At 55.3% G+C, this 17,794-nt stretch overlaps 1 protein-coding gene across 3 annotated transcripts in view; it reads right to left on the bottom strand.

Annotated features, from left to right (window-relative positions):
* INO80B (INO80 complex subunit B) overlaps nt 1-17,794 on the bottom strand; it is an 81,889-nt gene that overhangs the window by 30,785 nt on the left and 33,310 nt on the right. For all 3 annotated transcript variants that reach the window (XM_063925676.1, XM_063925669.1, XM_063925686.1), the window contains exon 2: nt 9,175-9,379. In XM_063925676.1, coding sequence (XP_063781746.1) covers nt 9,175-9,379 — 205 coding nt within the window. The remainder of the gene's footprint in view (nt 1-9,174; nt 9,380-17,794) is intronic.

The raw sequence follows: 17,794 nt of genomic DNA, 5'->3' as shown, positions 1-17,794 counted from the left end.
CGGTGACTTCCCTTCCCCATCAGAAGCATCTGAGTCAGTGTCTGTGGGGTCAGTATATGCACCATCCTCCTCAGAGGATGTGTCTGGGATAGCAGTGGATTGTGAGGAAGTGGCGGCCCGTTTAGAAGACGTCTTAGGTGGGCGAGAGTAAGATTTGGACCTAGTCAGTGACCGGTTCAAGAGCTGTAACTGAGTGGAAATTTGATCCGCCCATGGCGGATTAACTGCAGGGACCATAAACTGCTGCAGTGGCACAGGTGGTCCCACAGGGGGTGTCAGTTTAGTCACTAGCGCAGACGATCTCAAACTCGGTCCTCGGGGGCCCACACAGTGCATGTTTTGCAGGTCTCCTCACGGAATCGCAAGTGAAATAATTAGCTCCACCTGTGGACCTTTTAAAATGTGTCAGTGAGTAATTAATACACCTGTGCACCTGCTGGGTTACCTGCAAAACATGCACTGTGTGTGCCCCCGAGGACCGAGTTTGAGAACCTCTGCACTAGCGCATTCAACAGCATGGAAAAGGTAGCCCAAGGTGGGTCATTTGTTACCCCTGGTGCTACAGACCCACTGGGGGGTAAGGAACCTCCCGAACCTGAACTCTCTGCTGCCATATTTTCCTCCAAAATGTCCGTGGCATCACCACCACCAGGCAATGTGGGAGAAGCCCCAGCTCCGTTGCCTCGTGTAGCTGACATAATATAAGCACAATATCAGGCAACCTGGTACAATCTTTAGCAGCGATATATCTAGCAACTCCCCGTGTACTGTGGCTTTATCAGCACAAACCGGGAATTCAGGAGATATATAAATTTATATAGAAAGTAACTATAAATCACAAGGAAAAATACACTGCAAGTATATCTTGTGAAACAAATCCTATACTATACAGAAAAGCTGACGCACTTAGCCCCCTCAGGTTACAGAATATAGGAATAGCACGCTGAGTGAAATACCCGAGATGGCAGCCATGCAGCAGCTACATGCACACACACACATATATATATACCCACCTTGTACCCCTGAGCCCCAGATGTCACATTTGCAGTTAATGCAGGCTAAACCAGGCTGTTTTTCTTGTGGAGGGTGCACTACATGCCGTTCCATAACGGGTCCCTATATTTACCACCCGCATACTGGTAAAAAGCTTAATATTAAATTTCATTTGCACTGTAGGTTAGAATTCGTTATATACATGCTGAAGTGTCCCTGCGGTTTGTGCTATGTTGGCATGACATCTCGTCCGTTTAGAGACCGAATGGCCAACCCATAGGTCTACTATTCATACGGCCCTTACCTCTGGCCTAACTGACAAACCGGTTGCTCGATATTTCCTGACAGCTAGGCACCAAGTAGCCACTCTCAAATGTCAGCTCATTGATTGGGTACCCCCTCCCGTTTTGGGAGGCGATCGGATGCTAGCACTCAAACAAAGGGAAAGTTTCTGGATCCACACATTGAATACTGTGGCTCCCAAAGGCCTCAATGAGGCTAATGCCCTTAATATTTTTATTTAAGATCCAATGAGTAGTATTTTTCCTTTGTGGATATTCCGATTCTAGGTCTCTCCGTTTTATTTATGTTTTGTCAATTTGTACATGTTCGATATGTTCTTCTATTGTTCTTTTACTGTGTCCTCTGTGGTGCGTCTTCCCAGGTCCCTAACAGATTGAAGTGGGAAGCCTTACCCAGCTTGTTCCTTTACTAAGCTAATTTGGTTTATTAACATTTGCATTAGTATCTCCTATTTATAATAGAATAATAATGATGATTTGAGGTCATGATGTATATTGTCTTTTGTGTAGGAACTAACGGGTTAGGTATCTTTCTCGATAGGTGATTTGCGCTGAGTTTACCTTTTATGATTATGATAGGTTTTCTCAGTGTTTGGTTTTTTGCCCTTAGTATTTTCCCTTAGTATTTTTATTATATCCATATAGGTGAATGGTATGATTTAATAAATGCAGTACTGCTAGCCATGGGATAACACATCATTGAAACGCTAGCTGTCTATTACGACGTCACGTCCCGTCCGATGCCGCATTGTGCAGTGGGTCCCGTGTCACTTCCGGGTTGTGGAACGCATACGCTTCCGGGAGGTGACACGCGGAAGAGCGTGTCCGAGCGGCCGCGATTATAATCCTGACTCTCCGTTGTTTTTTGTCACATACATATTGGGCAGTCTTGTCAGTCTATATCATAGAAGGTTTTACTAGCGAGTGTTCCATGTGGAATTGCCGTAATTGATGTTTTTTACATAGATCCTGTGTTAATTGCACTTCCGGTCCAGGGGTCAATAAATAGTCAGCAGCTAACCTTGTGAGATATGCAGCTGTCTGACGCCCATACGGTACCGGCTCCGTGAGTACTGTTTTATAGCTTTATTGACCGGCTTGTTGTTTGACAATTGGTCAGTACAGGAGTTTCATCCTTTGTCTAATATTTTTGCAGTCGATACATACTATATGGCATGTCTTCTTGTCGGGACAGCTGCATCATATTTCACCTATTTTTAAACCTCAGGTACATTCTTGTTTATCTCTTTTGTTTGTTATGTCTCTGTTGGATCAGAGTTCTCATCTGTGATCTAACATTTAGGATGATTGAACCCCTCCATATTTATTACAGTGATTTGTGACTAATGGAGTCCCACATGAATTTGAACTTGATCTACCTTACCTATATTTTGCCAGTGCAGGTAATCCTTAGCTGCACTAATGATTGACTTTATACACGCTGGTAATCCATTCGTGATTTTGCTATGGATGATTGATTGTTTGGTGGTCATTTTGTATGATGATTTTTCACAGCAGTCACCCTCGATCTGGTTTTTTAGTGGCCTGGGAGGCACTGGTGGTGGTGTAACATGTAACCATGTTATTTTAATTCTGTATTGCATTTAATATGCTATATTGTTCTTTTTTACTGTTGTTAAATGTTCTATGACATTAATTTATATTGTTGTAGAAACTATGAGTGTGCCGGTCTTGAGAAAGGCCCTGAATAGGACCGAAACGTCGACTTTAAATGGCATTACTTCTGATCTCCATTAAAGAAATTGAACTACAATCAAGTCTTATGGACTATTTTTGGCGTGAGTGCACCTTCCACAGATGTGGTAGAAGTAGTGTATTTGTGTGACCCCATAAAGGTTACTGGTAGCACCCGCTATTTTATTTCATTATATTGATGTGAGTGCAGGACTCTCTGCGGATATATATATATATATATATATATATGTAAGCAATGTCCGGCACTCCAATATATACTTAATACACGCCCGGTGCCCTCACGGCCATGTGTGGATGAAATAGAAAATAGTAACATGCGGCACTCACAGCTTAGTAGAAACTGGTGAATAAACGGCCAGACTCCGTGAAGATATCTTCACGGAGTCTGGCCGTTTATTCACCAGTTTCTACTAAGCTGTGAGTGCCGCATGTTACTATTTTCTATATATATATATATATATATATATATATAGTCACAAGCGTACCATGCAGAAATTATACCACCATAAGACTGCACTGGACTAGCAATATAAAGTAATACTCAGTATAGCTATATATGTAAACAGTAGATATAACAAAGCACAGTAGATACTGGATGTATATCACAGGGTGTTTGTACCACACAACCCTGACAGTATGCACTCTTTCCTAACTAACACAGTCCCAGTGACAGGTAGAATACGTAAGTGTCCTGTAAGAAGCACAGCGCTGGCGATCAGGCGGCTTTACAGAGGAGGATTTGTCCAGCAATCCCAGGAACAGCGCAGCTCCGTGTGATGACAGCTGACAGGGAGTGAGGGAGAGATATGCAGCTCCAGGGCGGGAACATTTACCCAAATGGTGCCCTGGGGCAGGGGGAGGGGCTTCAGGTTAGGCCTTACCCCCCTGCTGGCTTCCCCACTGGGTGCTGCGGGCTTGATTAAAACGGGTTTTTTATGAGAGTAAACCGTCACCTGTGCCCTGTATCCCAGTGACTAGTGGAGCGGCTGCCCTTTACAGTGTCCACGCCAGCACGCGCGGCCCGCCTCCCACGGCAGCGACGGATCGTGGTTAACAGCGGGCCAAAAAGACCCCTTACCTCCCCATGTACCTGCGGCCATGCGGTCCTGGAGGGCAGCGGCGGGTGTGTGTGACTAACTCTCCGCTGTAGGTACCCGGCAACCAGAGTGCGGAAGTATAGAGCGCCGCTGGGGGAGTGATGTAGCTGCAGCAGGGGATGTCTGACTGACATCTAACACTGGTGCAGCCCTTGAAGTCTTCAAAATGTCTTATTTTCCTCTGAATAAGCTATAATATAGGCTGCAATGGCAGTCCCCCTGTTGATTGCCTGCTTACTGCAGCACCAACTTACAAACTGAGCTCCTGTGCACGGAGACGGGGTTATAGAGGAGGCGGCGCTGTGCATCTTGGGAATAGTCAAAGCTTTGACCCTGTTGGTGCCTCGGATCAAGATCCTACTCTACACCCGATGTTATTCCTTGTGGAGCCCAGTGTACCTCGCAGCAGAAAGACCCAGCCTACCACTGTACCACCATTCCATTATTTAAAGAGCATTGTAGAGGCTGTGCCGATATGAGGTTTGGCACTTCAATCCTAAGTGCACAACTTCCAATATGTAGTTATAATTCCGATGTTACACCAATGTTACACTGAAGGAGAGTATTCTGATAATCAGGTGTAGGAAGCTCTTACTCTTCACACCCCTCCTGTCTGTGTAACCCGGACCCCCAGCACTGCGCTTCCTGACGGACACTCAGCTCCTGTCTGTGTAACCCGGACCCTCAGCACTGCGCTCCCTGACGGACACTCAGCTCCTGTCTGTGTAACCCGGACCCTCAGCACTGCGCTCCCTGCCGGACACTCAGCTCCTGTCTGTGTAACCCGGACCCTCAGCATTGAGCTCCCTGCCGGACACTCAGCTCCCTGCCGGAAACTCAGCTCCTGTCTGTGTAAACCGGACCCTCGGCACTGCGCTCCCTGCCGGAAACTCAGCTCCTGTCTGTGTAACCCGGACCCTCAGCACTGCGCTCCCTGACGGACACTCAGCTCCTGTCTGTGTAACCCGGACCCTCAACACTGCGCTCCCTGCCGGACACTCAGCTCCTGTCTGTGTAACCCGGACCCTCAGCATTGAGCTCCCTTCCGGACACTCAGCTCCCTGCCGGAAACTCAGCTCCTGTCTGTGTAAACCGGACCCTCGGCACTGCGCTCCCTGCCGGACACTCAGCTCCTGTCTGTGTAACCCGGACCCTCAGCACTGCGCTCCCTGACAGACACTCAGCTCCTGTCTGTGTAACCCGGACCCTCAGCACTGCGCTCCCTGCCGGACACTCAGCTCCTGTCTGTGTAACCCGGACCCTCGGCACTGCGCTCCCTGCCGGACACTCAGCTCCTGTCTGTGTAACCCGGACCCTCAGCACTGCGCTCCCTGACGGACACTCAGCTCCTGTCTGTGTAACCCGGACCCTCAGCACTGCGCTCCCTGCCGGACACTCAGCTCCTGTCTGTGTAACCCGGACCCTCGGCACTGCGCTCCCTGCCGGACACTCAGCTCCTGTCTGTGTAACCCGAACCCTCGGCACTGCGCTCCCTGCCGGACACTCAGCTCCTGTCTGTGTAACCCGGACCCTCAGCACTGCGCTCCCTGACGGACACTCAGCTCCTGTCTGTGTAACCCGGACCCTCAGCACTGCGCTCCCTGCCGGACACTCAGCTCCTGTCTGTGTAACCCGGACCCTCGGCACTGCGCTCCCTGCCGGACACTCAGCTCCTGTCTGTGTAACCCGAACCCTCGGCACTGCGCTCCCTGCCGGACACTCAGCTCCTGTCTGTGTAACCCGGACCCTCAGCACTGCGCTCCCTGACGGACACTCAGCTCCTGTCTGTGTAACCCGGACCCTCAGCACTGCGCTCCCTGCCGGACACTCAGCTCCTGTCTGTGTAACCCGGACCCTCAGCACTGCGCTCCCTGCCGGACACTCAGCTCCTGTCTGTGTAACCCGGACCCTCAGCATTGAGCTCCCTGACGGACATTCAGCTTCTTGCTGGACCCTCAGCACTGAGCTCCTTGCTCTGGACACTGCGAGAGCCGTCCCCTTCACTTGCAATGACTTCTATTTGTTCTTTCAGTCTCTCACAGAAATCTGAATGCATCATCTACACCAATGTCATTTTGCCTTTAGACACGTGAAGGTCCCGTCTGAATTACCCTCACATCCTCCTATTCCTACCACAGTCTAGTGTAAAATTACATTTCTGCGCCCATATTATCTACACTTTTATTTTGCTTGAATCTAAATGTATGTTGCTCCATCGACCACTATTCACCCTCGCGGATCAACACCTCAACCCCGACACTCTGAATTCACCAGATATCTGCAGAAGTGTTCACATACCGCCGACAGAATTCCTCCAGTTCTGATTGAAGCTCTCACCCCACAGTGATGCCCTATTTCAAGAACCTCATCTCCTCTTAGTTCTCAAACCCCCGATGTCTCTTTGCCCCTGTCAACTCCCTCCTCTGCCCTTGACCTTGCCACTTTCTTCACATCTAAAATTGACTCCATACGTCAGGACATCCCATCCCACCAGACTCTCAATAACATGCCACCTCCTCTCCCAGACCAACTCTCCCCATCCATCTGATCAACTCCCCCCCCACCCCGTATCTAGAGATGAAGTCAAAGCCCTCACCCAGCCCACCCCCACCCTTCTACTTTACCCTATCCCCGTCCGCCTTCTCTACCTCTCTCCCTCAGCCTGTTCCAATCTTGCCACCTCCTCAATCTCTCAGCACCCCAAAAGGCGATGACACTTTTGCCTTAAAGCATGCCCTTGCCTCCACCAATCTTAAAATCCTACCCTTAACATTCTCTCGAACTACCGACCCATCTCTCGCCTCCCTTTTGCCTCCAAACTCCTTGAGCGTATTGTCTACAACCGCCTTTCTTTCCTCACACTCACTGCTTGACCCATTCCAGTCTGGCTTCCGTTCTCTCCACTCCACTGAAACTGCCAAATCCAAAGGCCACTACTCTCTGCTGCTTTTGACACTGTGGACCACCCTCTCCTTCTGCAAAACAGTCACTCCCTTGGTCTGCGTGATACTGCCCTCTCCTGGCTGTCCTCTACTTCTCTGACCAGTCATTCTGTCTGCCCTCATGATCCCAATTCCACTAACAGTAGGTGTCCCCCAAGGTTCTATTCTTGAACTTCTCCTATTCTCTGTCCTCTTTAGGTAAGCTAATCAGCTCTTTTGTTCTTTTTGGGGTCGATCAGCCAACCATTTAGCTGATAGAACAATTGAGAAACTACCGTCTCTCAACTATTGTGGGCGAGGACTACCAAGCGCAGGGTCAGATTAGGAGGGATACCGGCATCGTTATTTCCAAGATCAGACCTTTTCTCACCCAGGACGCTACTAAGACCCTCATCCACTCACTGGTCATCTCCAGACTGGACTACTGTAATCTCCTCCTGACTGGCATCCCTAACACATACAATCTGCCCGGATCATCTTCCTCACCAAACGCAATACACCCACCTCCCCTCTCCTACAAGACCTTCTCTGGCTCCGCTTCCCCTTCAGAATCCATTTCAAGCTTCTCACACTCGCTTACAAAGCCCTCACCCACTCCTCTCCCATCTACATCTCTGATCTTATCTCCCTTTACACTCCCACCCATCCTCTTCCCTCTGCTAATGCACGCCGACTCTCCTGCCTACTGATTACTTCCTCCCACTCCTACCTCCAAGATTTCTCACGTGCTGTTCCCTTTCTCTGGAATTCACTACCTCTCCCCCTCAGACTCTCCACCTCTCTAAAGAACTTCAAATGGGCTCTCAAGATCCACTTCTTCCCCAAACCCAGACAAATCTAATCCTAACCCTCTGTTCTACACTCTCTGTCTACCTCACCTGTGTCACCCCTTGTGTAAGCTCTCACAAGCAGGGCCCTCTTCCCTCATGTGCTTTCCTTCTCTTACCTAGACTACTCATCTACTCATCCTCCCTACAACACCACCTAACCTTTGGTTTCCACCATCCTGCGACTTGAGTGCTATGACCACTGATGCAGCACTATTTAACCATGTACTTGTATTATAAATCACCATTTCCTTGTGCGCTAATTTCTTTATGTACTTTGTTAGGCGCTGCAGGACCCTTTTTTTAGCGCCATGTCAACAATAATAATAATGTGGTTCTTAATAAAGGCCAGGCCAGTGACAGCAGACTGACCCACTGATCCAGTAGTACTCCCATCTTATTCTGCAATAGCTAGCAATGTGCAGTCTATGTATACAGCCACCCTGACTACCGCCTGTATACAGCGAGAGGAGGTACAAGACAAATACACGGCAGACATGAAGCCGAGCCTGAGTGCGAGGCTTGTGGTCATACACGGCAGACATGAAGCCGAGCCTGAGAGCGAGGCTTGTGGTCATACACGGCAGACAGGAAGCCGAGCCTGAGCGCGAGGCTTGTGGTCATACACGGCAGACATGAAGCCGAGCCTGAGCGCGAGGCTTGTGGTCACACACGGCAGACATGAAGCCGAGCCTGAGCGCGAGGCTTGTGGTCATACACGGCAGACATGAAGCCGAGCCTGAGCGCGAGGCCTGTGGTCATACATGGCAGACATGAAGCTGAGCCTGAGTCCGAGGCCTGTGGTCATACATGGCAGACATGAAGCCGAGCCTGAGCGCGAGGCTTGTGGTCATATACGGCAGACATGAAGCCGAGCCTGAGCGCGAGGCTTGTGGTCATACACGGCAGACATGAAGCCGAGCCTGAGCGCGAGGCTTGTGGTCATACACGGCAGACATGAAGCTGAGCCTGAGTGCGATGGTTGTGTAAGCGGGCAGACTGCGTGCGGCAGATTGCGGCAGGTAGTGACGGCGTACGGACAGGCCTCCTGCTTCTGTAGCCCATACAACGAACGTGCAGTGAGAGGCCGTCTGACCTGGTCGCGGAGTCAGATTATATGTAATGAGATGCCACGCTGCCCATCTGTGGGACTGAACAAGTCTGCCCGCTCTCCGCTCCACCGTCCAGTAACCGCTGGCAACCGCAGGCCTTGCTCGCAGACCTAGCTTCCTGTCGTCCTGTAACAAATCACCGTTGCGGCCATTAGATTCATCATGAGCGCAGAAAGGTAACTTACCTCTTGGTGCCCAGGACCTGCCCCCCCAGCTTGATCTTCAGCTTGAGCTGCGGCTTGTGCAGCGCTTTCTCTGCGGCGTCGGGGTGTCTGCGCTGCGAGTACCCCGCGGGGACCCCAACATCCTGGTGGTGCTTCTTCTTGTGCTTCTTGTGTTTCTTGTGCTTCTTCCTGTGGACCCCGTGTGACCCGACATCATCTTCATCACCTGCAGAGAGAGTAGTGTCGCACAATGAGGGTCATTATACCACAGACATGTACTATCCTGAAGTCTGGGAGACAGAGAGCGGCCCTGTCCTGCTGTGAGTGGCCGGAGACCTCGCCAGCTGGGAGGCAGCGGTCCAGGGGTGCCATACCCTGTGACACTACCAGCAGCACCACCCTGTGACACTACCAGCAGCACCACCCCTGTGACACTACCAGCAGCACCACCCCTGTGACACTACCAGCAGCACCTCCCCTGTGACACTACCAGCAGCACCATCCCTGTGACACTACCAGCAGCACCACCCCTGTGACACTACCAGCAGCACCTCCCCTGTGACACTACCAGCAGCACCACCTCTGTGACACTACCAGCAGCACCATCCCTGTGACACTACCAGCAGCACCATCCCTGTGACACTACCAGCAGCACCTCCCCTGTGACACTACCAGCAGCACCACCCCTGTGACACTACCAGCAGCACCACCCCTGTGACACTACCAGCAGCACCACCCCTGTGACACTACCAGCAGCACCACCCCTGTGACACTACCAGCAGCACCATCCCTGTGACACTACCAGCAGCACCACCCCTGTGACACTACCAGCAGCACCACCCCTGTGACACTACCAGCAGCACCACCCCTGTGACACTACCAGCAGCACCTCCCCCTGTGACACTACCAGAAGCACCATCCCTGTGACACTACCAGCAGCACCACCCCTGTGACACTACCTGCAGCACCACCCCTGTGACACTACCTGCAGCACCACCCCTGTGACACTACCAGCAGCACCTCCCCCTGTGACACTACCAGAAGCACCACCCCTGTGACACTACCAGCAGCACCACCCCTGTGACACTACCAGCAGCACCACCCCTGTGACACTACCAGCAGCACCACCCCTGTGACACTACCAGCAGCACCATCCCTGTGACACTACCAGCAGCACCACCCCTGTGACACTACCAGCAGCACCACCCCTGTGACACTACCAGCAGCACCACCCCTGTGACACTACCAGCAGCACCACCCCTGTGACACTACCAGCAGCACCACCCCTGTGACACTACCAGCAGCACCACCCCTGTGACACTACCATCAGCACCACCCCAGTGACACTACCAGCAGCACCACCCCTGTGACACTACCAGCAGCACCACCCCTGTGACACTACCAGCAGCACCACCCCTGTGACACTACCAGCAGCACCACCCCTGTGACACTACCAGCAGCACCATCCCTGTGACACTACCAGCAGCACCTCCCCCTGTGACACTACCAGCAGCACCTCCCCCTGTGACACTACCAGCAGCACTACCCCTGTGACACTACCAGCAGCACTACCCCTGTGACACTACCAGCAGCACCACCCCTGTGACACTACCAGCAGCACCACCCCTGTGACACTACCAGCAGCACTACCCCTGTGACACTACCAGCAGCACCACCCCTGTGACACTACCAGCAGCACCACCCCTGTGACACTACCAGCAGCACCACCCCAGTGACACTACCAGCAGCACCATCCCAGTGACACTACCAGCAGCACCACCCCTGTGACACTACCAGCAGCACCACCCCTGTGACACTACCAGCAGCACCATCCCTGTGACACTACCAGCAGCACCACCCCTGTGACACTACCAGCAGCACCACCCCTGTGACACTACCAGCAGCACCATCCCAGTGACACTACCAGCAGCACCACCCCTGTGACACTACCAGCAGCACCACCCCTGTGACACTACCAGCAGCACCACCCCTGTGACACTACCAGCAGCACCATCCCTGTGACACTACCAGCAGCACCACCCCCTGTGACACTACCAGCAGCACCATCCCTGTGACACTACCAGCAGCACCACCCCTGTGACACTACCAGCAGCACCACCCCTGTGACACTACCAGCACCACCATCCCTGTGACACTACCAGCAGCACCATCCCTGTGACACTACCAGCAGCACCATCCCTGTGACACTACCAGCAGCACCACCCCCTGTGACACTACCAGCAGCACCATCCCTGTGACACTACCAGCAGCACCACCCCTGTGACACTACCAGCAGCACCACCCCTGTGACACTACCAGCAGCACCATCCCTGTGACACTACCAGCAGCACCATCCCTGTGACACTACCAGCACCACCACCCCTGTGACACTACCAGCAGCACCACCCCGTGACACTACCAGCAGCACCACCCCTGTGACACTACCAGCACCTCCCCTGTGACACTACCTGCAGCACCACCCCTGTGACACTACCAGCAGCACCACCCCTGTGACACTACCAGCAGCACTACCCCTGTGACACTACCAGCAGCACCTCCCCCTGTGACACTACCAGCAGCACCACCCCTGTGACACTACCAGCAGCACCACCCCTGTGACACTACCAGCAGCACCATCCCTGTGACACTACCAGCAGCACCACCCCTGTGACACTACCAGCAGCACCACCCCCTGTGACACTACCAGCAGCACCACCCCTGTGACACTACCAGCAGCACCATCCCTGTGACACTACCAGCAGCACCTCCCCCTGTGACACTACCAGCAGCACCATCCCTGTGACACTACCAGCAGCACCTCCCCCTGTGACACTACCAGCAGCACCACCCCTGTGACACTACCAGCAGCACCATCCCTGTGACACTACCAGCAGCACCACCCCTGTGACACTACCAGCAGCACCACCCCCTGTGACACTACCAGCAGCACCATCCCTGTGACACTACCAGCACCACCACCCCTGTGACACTACCAGCAGCACCACCCCTGTGACACTACCAGCAGCACCACCCCTGTGACACTACAAGCAGCACCACCCCTGTGACACTACCAGCAGCACCACCCCTGTGAAACTACCAACAGCAGCACCTCCCCCTGTGACACTACCAGCAGCACCATCCCTGTGACACTACCAGCAGCACCTCCCCCTGTGACACTACCAGCAGCACCTCCCCCTGTGACACTACCAGCAGCACCACCCCTGTGACACTACCAGCAGCACCTCCCCCTGTGACACTACCAGCAGCACCTCCCCCTGTGACACTACCAGCAGCACCACCCCTGTGACACTACCAGCAGCACCACCCCTGTGACACTACCAGCAGCACCATCCCTGTGACACTACCAGCACCACCACCCCTGTGACACTACCAGCAGCACCACCCCTGTGACACTACCAGCAGCACCACCCCTGTGACACTACCAACAGCAGCACCTCCCCCTGTGACACTACCAGCAGCACCATCCCTGTGACACTACCAGCAGCACCACCCCTGTGACACTACCAGCAGCACCACCCCTGTGACACTACCAGCAGCACCATCCCTGTGACACTACCAGCAGCACCATCCCTGTGACACTACCAGCACCACCACCCCTGTGACACTACCAGCAGCACCACCCCGTGACACTACCAGCAGCACCACCCCTGTGACACTACCAGCACCTCCCCCGTGACACTACCTGCAGCACCACCCCTGTGACACTACCAGCAGCACCACCCCTGTGACACTACCAGCAGCACCTCCCCCTGTGACACTACCAGCAGCACCACCCCTGTGACACTACCAGCAGCACCACCCCTGTGACACTACCAGCAGCACCTCCCCCTGTGACACTACCAGCAGCACCACCCCTGTGACACTACCAGCAGCACCAACCCCTGTGACACTACCAGCAGCACCACCCCTGTGACACTACCAGCAGCACCACCCCTGTGACACTACCAGCAGCACCAACCCCTGTGACACTACCAGCAGCACCACCCCTGTGACACTACCAGCAGCACCACCCCTGTGACACTACCAGCAGCACCACCCCTGTGACACTACCAGCAGCACCATCCCTGTGACACTACCAGCAGCACCTCCCCCTGTGACACTACCAGCAGCACCATCCCTGTGACACTACCAGCAGCACCTCCCCCTGTGACACTACCAGCAGCACCACCCCTGTGACACTACCAGCAGCACCATCCCTGTGACACTACCAGCAGCACCACCCCTGTGACACTACCAGCAGCACCACCCCTGTGACACTACCAGCAGCACCACCCCCTGTGACACTACCAGCAGCACCATCCCTGTGACACTACCAGCACCACCACCCCTGTGACACTACCAGCAGCACCACTCCTGTGACACTACCAGCAGCACCACCCCTGTGACACTACCAGCAGCACCACCCCTGTGACACTACCAGCAGCACCACCCCTGTGAAACTACCAACAGCAGCACCTCCCCCTGTGACACTACCAGCAGTACCACCCCTGTGACACTACCAGCAGCACCATCCCTGTGACACTACCAGCAGCACCTCCCCCTGTGACACTACCAGCAGCACCTCCCCCTGTGACACTACCAGCAGCACCACCCCTGTGACACTACCAGCAGCACCACCCCTGTGACACTACCAGCAGCACCATCCCTGTGACACTACCAGCACCACCACCCCTGTGACACTACCAGCAGCACCACCCCTGTGACACTACCAGCAGCACCACCCCTGTGACACTACCAGCACCAGCAGCACCTCCCCCTGTGACACTACCAGCAGCACCACCCCTGTGACACTACCAGCACCAGCAGCACCTCCCCCTGTGACACTACCAGCTGCACCACCCCTGTGACACTACCAGCACCAGCAGCACCTCCCCCTGTGACACTACCAGCAGCACCACCCCTGTGACACTACCTGCACCAGTAGCACCTCCCCCTGTGATACTACCTGCACCAGCAGCACCTCCCCCTGTGACACTACCAGCACCAGCAGCTCCTCCCCCTGTGACACTACCAGCAGCACCTCCCCCTGTGACACTACCAGCAGCACCACCCCTGTGACACTACCTGCACCAGCAGCACCTCCCCCTGTGACACAACCTGCACCAGCAGCACCTCCCCCTGTGACACTACCTGCACCAGCAGCACCTCCCCGTGACACTACCTGCACCAGCAGCACCTCCCCCTGTGACACAACCTGCACCAGCAGCGCCTCCCCCTGTGACACTACCAGCAGCACCTCCCCCTGTGACACTACCAGCACCAGCAGCACCTCCCCCTGTGACACTACCAGCACCAGCAGCACCTCCCCCTGTGACACTACCAGCACCAGCAGCACCTCCCCCTGTGACACAACCTGCACCAGCAGCACCTCCCCCTGTGACACTACCAGCACCAGCAGCACCTCCCCGTGACACTACCTGCACCAGCAGCACCTCCCCCTGTGACACTACCTGCACCAGCAACACCTCCCCCTGTGCACTACCTGTACCAGCAGCACCTCCCCCTGTGACACTACCTGTACCAGCAGCAACTCCCCCTGTGACACTACCTGCACCAGCAGCACCTCCCCCTGTGACACTACCTGCACCAGCAGCACCTCCCCCTGTGACACTACCTGCACCAGCAGCACCTCCCCCTGTGACACTACCTACACCAGCAGCACCTCCCCTTGTGACACTACCAGCACCACCTCCCCCTGTGACACTACCAGCACCTCCCCCTGTGATACTACCAGCACCAGCAGCACCTCCCCCTGTGACACTACCAGCAGCACCATCCCTGTGACACTACCAGCAGCACCATCCCTGTGACACTACCAGCAGCACCACCCCTGTGACACTACCAGCAGCACCTCCCCCTGTGACACTACCAGCAGCACTTCCCCCTGTGACACTACCAGCAGCACTTCCCCCTGTGACACTACCAGCAGCACCTCCCCCTGTGACACTACCAGCAGCATCTCCCCCTGTGACACTACCAGCAGCACCTCCCCCTGTGACACTACCAGCAGCACCTCCCCCTGTGACACTACCAGCAGCACCACCCCTGTGACACTACCAGCACCAGCAGCACCTCCCCCTGTGACACTACCAGCAGCACCATCCCTGTGACACTACCAGCAGCACCACCCCTGTGACACTACCTGCACCAGTAGCACCTCCCCCTGTGATACTACCTGCACCAGCAGCACCTCCCCCTGTGACACTACCAGCACCAGCAGCTCCTCCCCCTGTGACACTACCAGCAGCACCTCCCCCTGTGACACTACCAGCAGCACCTCCCCCTGTGACACTACCAGCAGCACCACCCCTGTGACACTACCTGCACCAGCAGCACCTCCCCCTGTGACACTACCTGCACCAGCAGCACCTCCCCCTGTGACACTACCTGTACCAGCAGCACCTCCCCCTGTGACACTACCTGTACCAGCAGCACCTCCCCCTGCGACACAACCTGCACCAGCAGCACCTCCCCCTGTGACACTACCAGCACCACCTCCCCCTGTGACACTACCTGCACCAGCAGCACCTCCCCCTGTGACACTACCTGCACCAGCAACACCTCCCCCTGTGCACTACCTGTACCAGCAGCACCTCCCCCTGTGACACTACCTGTACCAGCAGCACCTCCCCCTGTGACACTACCTGCACCAGCAGCACCTCCCCCTGTGACTCTACCTGCACCAGCAGCAGCTCCCCCTGTGACACTACCTGCACCAGCAGCACCTCCCCCTGTGACACTACCTACATCAGCAGCACCTCCCCCTGTGACACTACCTGCACCAGCAGCACCACCCCCTGTGACACTACCAGCACCAGCAGCACCTCCCCCTGTGACACTACCTGCACCAGCAGCACCTCCCCCTGTGACACTACCTGCACCAGCAGCACCTCCCCCTGTGACACTACCAGCAGCACCATCCCTGTGACACAACCTGTACCAGCAGCACCTCCCCCTGTGACACTACCTGCACCAGCAGCACCTCCCCCTGTGACACTACCTGCACCAGCAGCACCTCCCCCTGTGACACTACCAGCAGCACCATCCCTGTGACACAACTTGTACCAGCAACACCACCCCTGTGACACTACCTGCACCAGCAGCACCTCCCCCTGTGACACTACCAGCACCAGCAGCACCATCCCTGTGACACTACCTGCACCAGCAGCACCTCCCCCTGTGACACTACCTGCACCAGCAGCACCATCCCTGTGACACTACCTGCACCAGCAGCACCTCCCCCTGTGACACTACCTGCACCAGCAGCACCTCCCCCTGTGACACTACCAGCAGCACCTCCCCCTGTGACACTACCAGCACCAGCAGCACCATCCCTGTGACCCAACCTGTACCAGCAACACCACCCCTGTGACACTACCTGCACCAGCAGCACCTCCCCCTGTGACACTACCAGCACCAGCAGCACCATCCCTGTGACACTACCTGCACCAGCAGCACCTCCCCCTGTGATACTACCTGCACCAGCAGCACCTCCCCCTGTGACACAACCTGCACCAGCAGCACCTCCCCCTGTGACACTACCTGCACCAGCAGCACCTCCCCCTGTGACACTACCTGCACCAGCAGCACCTCCCCCTGTGACACTACCAGCAGCACCATCCCTGTGACCCAACCTGTACCAGCAACACCACCCCTGTGACACTACCTGCACCAGCAGCACCATCCCTGTGACACTACCTGCACCAGCAGCACCTCCCCCTGTGATACTACCTGCACCAGCAGCACCTCCCCCTGTGACACTACCTGCACCAGCAGCACCATCCCTGTGACACTACCTGCACCAGCAGCACCTCCCCCTGTGATACTACCTGCACCAGCAGCACCTCCCCCTGTGACACTACCTGTACCAGCAGCACCTCCCCCTGTGACACTACCTGTACCAGCAGCACCTCCCCCTGTGACACTACCTGCACCAGCAGCACCTCCCCCTGTGACACTACCTGCACCAGCAGCACCTCCCCCTGTGACACTACCAGCACCAGCAGCACCTCCCCCTGTGACACTACCTGCACCAGCAGCACCTCCCCCTGTGACACTACCTGCACCAGCAGCACCTCCCCCTGTGACACTACCTGCACCAGCAGCACCTCCCCCTGTGACACTACCTGCACCAGCAGCACCTCCCCCTGTGACACTACCTGTACCAGCAGCACCTCCCCCTGTGACACTACCTGCACCAGCAGCACCTCCCCCTGTGACACTACCTGCACCAGCAGCACCTCCCCCTGTGACACTACCAGCAGCACCATCCCCTGTGACACTACCAGCTGCACCATCCCTATGACACTACCTGTACCAGCAGCACCTCCCCCTGTGACACTACCTGCACCAGCAGCACCTCCCCCTGTGACACTACCTGCACCAGCAGCACCTTCCCCTGTGACACTACCTGCACCAGCAGCACCTCCCCCTGTGACACTACCAGCACCAGCAGCACCTCCCCCTGTGACACTACCAGCACCAGCAGCACCTCCCCCTGTGACACTACCAGCACCAGCAGCACCTCCCCCTGTGACACTACCAGCACCAGCAGCACCTCCCCCTGTGACACTACCTGCACCAGCAGCACCTCCCCCTGTGACACTACCTGCACCAGCAG

This window comes from Pseudophryne corroboree, chromosome 1, assembly GCF_028390025.1.
Source record: "Pseudophryne corroboree isolate aPseCor3 chromosome 1, aPseCor3.hap2, whole genome shotgun sequence".
Classification (NCBI taxonomy): domain Eukaryota; kingdom Metazoa; phylum Chordata; class Amphibia; order Anura; family Myobatrachidae; genus Pseudophryne; species Pseudophryne corroboree.
The sequence above is the reverse complement of the archived record's forward strand: the minus strand, read 5'-3'. Positions and strand labels throughout refer to the sequence as shown.